Source organism: Lepeophtheirus salmonis, chromosome 14, assembly GCF_016086655.4.
Source record: "Lepeophtheirus salmonis chromosome 14, UVic_Lsal_1.4, whole genome shotgun sequence".
NCBI classification, from domain to species: Eukaryota; Metazoa; Arthropoda; class Copepoda; order Siphonostomatoida; family Caligidae; genus Lepeophtheirus; species Lepeophtheirus salmonis.
In genome coordinates, this window is record NC_052144.2 from 15,953,930 (window position 1) to 15,962,617 (window position 8,688).

The 8,688-nt window shown below is 32.1% G+C and overlaps 3 protein-coding genes across 4 annotated transcripts; all 3 read left to right on the top strand.

The window, feature by feature from the left end:
- Window positions 1-330: 330 nt before the first annotated feature.
- Window positions 331-2,985, top strand: Aldh (Aldehyde dehydrogenase). Of its 2 annotated transcripts, none has more exons than XM_071893372.1 (6): window positions 331-444; window positions 1,032-1,277; window positions 1,356-1,937; window positions 2,032-2,283; window positions 2,340-2,548; window positions 2,609-2,985. In XM_071893372.1, the coding sequence occupies exons 1-6, from the start codon at window positions 346-348 to the stop codon at window positions 2,754-2,756; spliced, it is 1,536 nt and encodes a 511-aa protein (XP_071749473.1). In that variant the 5' UTR covers window positions 331-345; the 3' UTR covers window positions 2,757-2,985. The 2 variants fall into 2 exon arrangements, with proteins under 2 accessions (XP_071749473.1, XP_040580552.1); XM_040724618.2 differs by having other exon boundaries at window positions 443-935.
- A 155-nt stretch (window positions 2,986-3,140) lies between these two features.
- LOC121128990 (centrosomal protein of 41 kDa) lies at window positions 3,141-4,891 on the top strand. The gene is made up of 4 exons (XM_040724619.2): window positions 3,141-3,473; window positions 3,563-3,716; window positions 3,799-4,147; window positions 4,235-4,891. The coding sequence occupies exons 1-4, from the start codon at window positions 3,346-3,348 to the stop codon at window positions 4,579-4,581; spliced, it is 978 nt and encodes a 325-aa protein (XP_040580553.1). The 5' UTR covers window positions 3,141-3,345; the 3' UTR covers window positions 4,582-4,891.
- Window positions 4,892-6,312: 1,421 nt separating this feature from the next.
- Window positions 6,313-8,068, top strand: LOC121129487 (uncharacterized). Its single transcript, XM_040725212.2, has 3 exons — window positions 6,313-6,569; window positions 6,646-6,856; window positions 6,929-8,068. The coding sequence occupies exons 1-3, from the start codon at window positions 6,378-6,380 to the stop codon at window positions 7,894-7,896; spliced, it is 1,371 nt and encodes a 456-aa protein (XP_040581146.1). The 5' UTR covers window positions 6,313-6,377; the 3' UTR covers window positions 7,897-8,068.
- The last annotated feature ends 620 nt before the right edge of the window (window positions 8,069-8,688 follow it).

Genomic DNA, 8,688 nt, shown 5'->3' on the forward strand with positions numbered 1-8,688 from the left:
TAATTACTGCCTATGTAAATTCTATTCCCTGGGAGTTTTTCTTTATTTCAAGTTCCCCTGTCATATAAATTTTTCAGACATGGGCAGTATAGAAATCTACAATGATTAGTAATAAAAATTATTTTGTCCTAAAATTTATAAAAATGTAATGTAATCCATGATAGTAAGTCCTATGGACTATTTTCTAGGTTATTTCTTTTGAGTCAAGAGACACACCATTTACTATTTACTGACAAATATATACCTACGCTTTTAATATAACAATATATTAAGACTTAGTGTACTATTTAAATATATTTTTTGCATCATCTTTGATTCGAATAGTTCAGGCTGGTACATAGATACATGGTTTGCACAGAAATAAAGGTGAAAAAAAAAACCATAACACAGGAGGATAATCATAGATACTTGTTACATAATATATTATGTAAATCTCAATTCCAGGTATTAATAAATTATGTATTATTTATAATATTGAAAATCCAATCTCAAGTTAATTCAACTTTTTGTTCGATAATGACTTATATCTACAATCTAAATAAAATTTTACTGATTGTTTATCAGTGAATATCACTTTAATCTTTATTTTCTCAGTTGTACGGCATCATTACATTTTCATGCGGCTAAGCAAAATATTGATTTTTCTAGAAGTCTTGCCCTACGCTGTCGCTGCAAGCTATAGACAGGAAAGATGCTTTAGTAAATACGGAGAAGCTGAAACAAAAAAACTGTGTATCAATATTTTTATATATATTGAAAATTTTAGTTCTGATATTATTTTAATATAATATATAACACTGCCGTCGTTAATTGTTATGTTGTCAGGCATTGGAAGAAGCTTATTCTTGAGCCGTGCTCTGAGTAGTAGCTCTAAACTTGCTGCTCCTCCTTTAGCCCCCAAACCTCAACCCTCTCCATCCATCGAACATGCTGGAGTACGAATTTTCATACGTTTTGAGACTAGTTTTTAACATAACCTGAGTCTGACTAATAACTAAAGATTTGAACTTTTCTTCTGTGCTTCGTTATAGATATTTATCAACAATGAATGGCGTTCCTCTGTTAGTGGTAAAACTTTTCCGAGTATCAATCCTGCTACTGAAAAAGTGATTTGCGATGTTCAAGAAGGCGACAAAGCGGATGTGGATATTGCAGTGGCCGCAGCGAGAAATGCGTTTGCTTTGGGATCTCAATGGAGAAACACAGATGCATCAGAGAGAGGAAGGCTTCTTTACAAATTAGCAGATCTCATTGAAAGAGACAGAGAATATCTTGCTGTAATAATAATATTACATTTAATATTTATATATTTTGCACTTTTTATAACTAAAGTATAGTCATTAAATCTTTTTTAGTCCTTAGAAACACTCGATAATGGAAAAACTTTCCAGGATTCCTACTACGTGGACTTAGACCTCGTTATCAAATGCTATCGTTATTATGGAGGATGGGCTGATAAAGTCCATGGAAAAGTAATTCCTGTTGATGGCAATTTTTTTGCATATACTCGACATGAGCCTGTGGGTGTTGCAGGACAGATAATTCCATGGAACTTTCCCTTATTGATGCAGGCCTGGAAGTTAGCACCTGCTTTGGCTACTGGAAACTGTGTTGTAATGAAGTTGGCTGAACAAACACCACTGACTGGATTGTATATTGCTCAGTTAACTAAAGAAGCAGGGTTTCCTGACGGAGTTGTCAATATAATTCCAGGCTATGGACATACAGCAGGGGCCGCTATTGTTAATCATCCTCATGTTGATAAGATAGCATTTACGGGATCCACAGCAGTTGGGAAAATTATTCAGAAAGAAGCGGCTGATACACTTAAAAGAGTATCTCTTGAGCTTGGTGGAAAGAATCCTAGTATTATTTGTGATGATGCAGACTTTGATTACGCAGTGGCAACAGCTCATAATGGTTTATTTTTTAATCAGGTAATCTATTTGTTCTTTACCACTTAATGAAGAAAGGAAAAAATAAATTTCTACATTTTACCGTTCATTTATTTAAATATATATATATTATTAGGGACAAGTTTGTTGTGCTGGCTCTCGGATCCTCGTTCAAGAGAATATTTATAATGACTTTGTTGAAAAATCCGTGGAGCTTGCAAAAAAACGTGTGGTTGGGAACCCTTTCGACCCTAATACAGCTCAAGGACCTCAAGTAGATCAAGATCAGTACAATACTGTCTTAAACTATATTAAGCTTGGAAATAATGATGGTGCTAAACTTGTCGCTGGTGGGAAGAGTGTAGATGGACATGGATACTTTGTCCAGGTTTATCCCCTCATATTTTTTCAAATAATTTAATTTTCCTGATTGTGTTTGATTAGCCAACTGTTTTCGCAGATGTTGGAGATGACATGAGAATTTGCAGAGAAGAAATCTTTGGCCCAGTTCAAGTTATTCAGAAATTTAAATCTTTGGAGGAAGTAGTAAACAGAGCCAACAACAATAATTATGGTCTTTCCGCTGGTGTTTTTACCAATGATTTGGATAAAGCACATTATATTTCGCAATCTTTACGAGCTGGAACTGTTTGGTAAGAAAGACTATCATTACGTATTATATTGAATTTAATGGCAATTAATTATTAAAATAGGGTTAACACTTTTAATACCTTCTGTGCTTCCATTCCTTTTGGTGGTTATAAGGAGTCTGGAATTGGTAGAGAGTTGGGTGAATATGGTCTTCAAAATTATACAGAAACAAAATGTATTATGACAAAGATGATTGGTAAAACTGGATAAACACTTCAGTGTTAATCAAATCGTTACAATATAAATTATAATTCTAATTATGATAGATATTTTATTCTTCATTTTTTAATGCATTTATTTTTGTACTATACTCTAATTTCTTCAACTAAATAATCGCTTTTGCTCACAAAACACACACAAAAATTATGATTGATACTTAGGATATTATGTATATTAATAAAAAACAATAAATTACTTATAAATCTAATTTTGCTATCTATATCCGTCTTTAGTTATTTCTTTTTAATGAAAAAGGATTGAATTTTACTTGTCAACTTAGTATAAGTAATATCGATTAAATATTATTTATTAAAAATAGATAAGAAGATAGCTGTAAAATATAGGGAATAGATGTCGCTAAGGTAGAGGTTCATTCTTGGTATTCAAAATCTCATGATAAAAAGGAGGTATAAAAACGACTAGGAGCTGAAGAGCTGACTGTATGGTGTGACGATGGTCGGTGGTACTTGGGTTTAAAATTCATAAATTCCACTATTGTCATCAAAAAATAATATTTATGTAAAAATATAATATATCATAAGGAATTAATAATTAAGGGATTCAAATTGGGCCCATCATCATGAGCTATCGAAGGCACACTCCCAAGAAAATATCTCCCATGGACAAAAAAGTTAAGCCAAATCCTCGATATGCTGGAGTGGAGTCTATTGTTAATTCGGGTAATAATATCCGCAAAGAGATTGAAAGGTAATCATCATTTATTAGTTATTATTTATTACTATTAAAGACTTTATTCAGTTTGAAATGAATAATTATTTATTAATTATTACTTACAGAATGGAGGAAATTCGGACATTTTACAGATTTCGGTCCGATGAAATATTTAGAAGAATCAAAATTATGGCTTTAGTCAGGCTAATGGTTGAAGTTGCTAAATTAGAAATCCAAGAAAGGGAATTAAATGGATCCAATCGTGAGAGAAGAAATGAGGTAAGTGTTTTGAACAATTAACAAGCCATACTAATAAGCTGTATGTAGTTAGTTTGATTCAAGATGTATTTGTTTATTTAAGGTTGAAAGTAGTTTAGCCAATGATATGGATGTAATCTCTAATCCTTACAATAACAATGGTGAACTTATTCAGTCTGTTGTTGATCATCGAAAACAGATCACAACTCGCTCTAGATCCGATTTACTCTCTTCTGTTGGGGATTTAATGAGTGAAGCAAACTTCGAGGGTCAACTCAGCTCATCAATATGCCAAGAGGACGAAAAGTTTGAAAGACCCTTTTTAATTTTAGATGTACGACCAGAAAATGATTTTAACGAAAATGGATCTATAATTCATGCTGAAAACTACCCAATGTCTCGACTCACAAGATCTGTTAACTTTGAATCACAGTCAATGTTAAGATTTAAAAGTATTATATTTTTCTCTTTCTTAAAAGATTTTTTATTCCTATTTTCCGTATTTTTTGGAACATAGATGTAATATACTCACAATTTAGTTCCAGGTAAACGGAAAATAATTGTTGTAATTGATGAGGATGAATCCCTAAGTTCCAAATTAGCAACAACCCTCGTAGAAAGAGGATATACAAACATATTCATGCTCAGTGGAGGACTTAAGGTTGCTCGTATTTTATTTCCTGAGAAACTCATTGGACATTTTAATGAAAAGAACAATTGTCTGTCTTCTCAAGACGAAGGAGATGTTATGTATTTAGAGAGTCTTTGTGATGAAGCTTCTAGTCGAGGTCGAAGCAGTAGATTGTCTTCATATGCCCCATCTAGGGCATCTGTTAGTTTGACCAGATCACATAGGACTATTGATCGATTCAGTGGCTTATATTAGTCTCAGTCATGTGATAAATTATATAAAATATTTTTTTAAGTTATAACTTTCAACATGTATCTACACCATTATTGAGGAATACAAAAATTGTATTTCCCATTTATATAGAAACGAAGATTGTTAGTCAATTTATTTTAAATTATATTAGGTAGGTATATGTTTTTTATTTTGAAGTAGAAAAATATGAATTTATATTATAAACTATAACGGTTCAAATATATGTTCTATTTATGTCTTATTTTTATTCATTCAATATTAAGAATGAAATATCGCAACAACACAGCTAAATACATATTTTTTAAGGAGAAAAGTGAGGGTTTTTTTTTTGTTGTTGGGGTATTAAATTGCATCACAATACATAAATCATAATTGAAGGAGACTCCATCTACGGCTCGCTTTTTTAAATAAAGGAAGCTGTTATGAATTTTTCTTTCGGAAATGTACGGATATGTATAAAAATTTTAAACAATAAATTAATTTAAAGATGTAACTACTATTTAAACAAAAAAAATAATAGTTACAAAGTTAATTTACCCTAATACTGCAAGAGGAATGGGGATTATGTTTTAGCTTAAATTTCAAGGGATACACCAAACGAATTTGTTACTAGCAGAGTGAAAATCATATTTTAATATTCGAATATATGTAGAATGGTCGATATTCTACATATATTCAAGATTAAATATTCAATAATCTATAATTAATTCAGCCAAGTTTATCGTTTGTCTATTGTTCTGATGATGAATTTTGAGTGTGGGCTTAATAAATTGCATAATTCCAAGCTATGTCGAGTACTTCAACTAGGCTTAAAACATTCAAACGAAAGACTACTTTTAAAACGAAATGGAATTAAGAGTACACATAGTCATAATCATGGACATCTAAAGCTATGCTCGAGACGTCCATGACATAGTATTACCTCTGGGAGATCATAAATCCTAAATTTAACAGAGAAAAGAAGTCAGTATTGGAAGATTTACATGTTATTATGGGCTCGAAAAGAAAAGCAGAAATTCCAAGTTTTGACGAGTTCCGAGTAACACTTGGCTTTTTATGCCCACGAGTCAATTTTTTGTGTCTTGTTTTATTTACTTAATAAAACTCGAGTACCAATTTACGAGTTTTGCTTGTGGCACATTACTAGTTGCTATATTATACCGCCTTCCTTGGGCAAAACCATAGACACAGACATATTAAACTTATATTATTATATATATATCCCAGGCTGATAATTGGGTCTCTAAGTCCAAAGTTTTTGTGAGTCAAAAAAAAGTCGTAAGTCCCCGAATATATATATAGTCCCATAATATACTGTGCAAAATATGATTCCTAACTTTAACAGATAAAATTTTCCGTCTATACTTCATTTTTCGTCATTTTTTTGTAATTGACTTGTAGAGAAATTTTTAAGATAATAATTAATATCTGTAGAACTCCCCGGTTTAAAAACTCAATCAACTCAAGTTTTTTTTAATTAAAAACTTAATTATTTCAGTTCAAAAATGTTGTCTTTGAGGAAGAGACATTAATTGTAACACGTGACTTGTCGAAGATTCTCTAATGCTAATAAAATAAAAAGTGAGTGATATTGTACAAAGTCAATTATGTTTTGCCATCTAACTTTTAACCATAAAAATATATTCCCCCCTACATGAGGGTAAGTAATGTCAAGAATATAAAAGGCTGGTATGCCTGTTATTGAAGTAAATAAATATCCAAACATTTTGGCTTTACGATTAATTTCAAAACACAACTTGAACGGAACTTCATATGTCATATGAGGGGTATAAATCATAATGGATAAGCATGTTGAATTTGACTGTTATAGCTTGTTAAAGGGAATATCCGATCGTCTTAAGGTATTGGAGGATTCTATGATTCTACAGAAGGAAGTTTTTCGACTTAAAAAGGATGTTGCCCTTAAAGGAAATCGAATACAAACATTGGAAAATGAAATAAGTAAAATGAAGAAGCCGGCGTTTGGTCAGGTGATTTATCTTTTAGGGCGAAGTAAAACTTGGGGTTTTCATTGACTGAGATGATTGTTTTAATGTGTGTTTTCAGGATGAACATTTGCACCAGAAAGTGGACAAGTTAATTCGACTTTATTCTGAATGTGCAGACACTCAGAAGAAAATCATGAAACAAATCTCGAATTTTAACAAATCCTGTACGAACACCACTAAACCCAAGGTTCATGCAACTTCTCCTCAAAAACCCGAACCAATGCCTGTAATTAATGAATATGAATGGGCCAATGGACTCTCTTTAATTGGTTAGAGCTCTGTTCCCTCTTCTTTCTAGCATACAGTTTCTAATTCCTTATTTCTTTATGTACTCTTTTCAGGGGACGAACTCTGGAAGAATTTCAAAGAATCCCAAGACTTTGACTCACTTAAAAAACAAATGCCAACTGCTCGTATTAATTCAAAAGAGGGACAAAACCTCTTTGGACTCTTCGATGATAAACGGGGACAAATCGTGGTTCCTCTTCCAGCAGCGTCTCGTACGTTTGTTTTATCGGTTGGAGCCCGTGATCTTCGTGAAAAGTCTCTTATAAATCTTAAAAAAGGAAGTCTTGAAGAAGTTAGAAAACATAATTTCCCCATACTCTATGCAAAAGTCTGCACACTTAAGTCTCTTGTTCAAAAAATTCTGAATATATCTCCTTCTAATTCTGTTATAGTTGTTTTACCACCTCGAGGCTATGATGAAATAGTTGAAGTACATTTACATTGGGAAGAACTGGTCAAAGATTCGCTTAAGACTATTCCCTGGCCAAGAATTAAAATTCTGCATCTTCCATTCTTGATAAAAAAGACACAGACTGAATTTGACGGTGACATGGATTTTAAAACAAATTGGTTTGGCACAAAAAGACCCGAGCTAAGTTCTCCTCTTAAACTGGGACTCTATGGGACAAAGCAACTTTTTGATGAATTACGGCGTACTATTCTTGCTCAACATCCTACAGCCATAGGAATGGATGGAGATTGGCCTGTGGATTCTGAGAGTTGTCCTTCTGCTAAAGTTTCTAGTGAGATTTGTCCAAGATGTATTCGTGTTGGACATTCTAGTTCAAAGTGCAAGTCAAAAGACAAAGTTTGTTTTAAGTGTGGAATCATGGGACATTTTGTGGAAATTCATGAAGTTACTGATGTAAAAATTAGAGAAACTATTGTCAAAGGTCTAGGTATAGACATTTTTAAAGACTCTAGTGATGATACAGCTGCTAAAAAACCAAGATTAGAGCCTTTAAATCCAATGATTGGTGTGCCACCCCCTCCTGATAAGTTTAATGATTGGTATAATTAGTCAATAAGAATAATATTTGATCGTTCTCTATACCATGATAAAATTATTTCTTACATCTTGTAAATAATTTTATCGTTCCATAATGTCAATATACTTAAAAGAGTTCTATAAGCAAAAATACATTATTGTCAATCGATTAATGTACGAATATATGAATACTTTATATTTTAAATTTGTCAATTACTGATGATGATAACATTTTCTTTTTGGATGTCTCCTTTGATTCAAACCTACATACCAGGGCTGGGGGAAACTACAAGTACTTCAGGGAAATTTGAAGTTCAAGTATTAGACCTTTCTTTGTCGTATTTAAGTAATTTTTCAAGTCCATGTAATGTATTTGATTACAAATGCAAATATTATGAAGAATATATTTGTTTTGTCTCAATTCCATTTTATGAGTTCGCCTTCTTATTATGAGAAGTAAATTACTCGAAGCTAGCTAATAAATTCCTTCAAAGAAGTCAATTTATCGTCCAGATGGAGACGACAGATAAATAGAATCATCATAAATTAAGAATTACATCTTTTAATATTGCCCAAGGGAAGCCCCGCGCTTCTCCTCTGACGCATCTAGATAATTATTAGTTCATAGTTAAAAAAATTATTAATTTCAAGTATTCATTGACAAATTATCGTCAATTTCTATCCACAAATTATTCTATTAACCCTTTAATTGCGCTACAAATTGCACTTAAAGTATCCGAAATTGATTGTTACAATAATAAAAAAATGAGAAATTGTGATTTTATTTGAAAGGCAATATCAAGACCAATATAAGCCTCATAAATC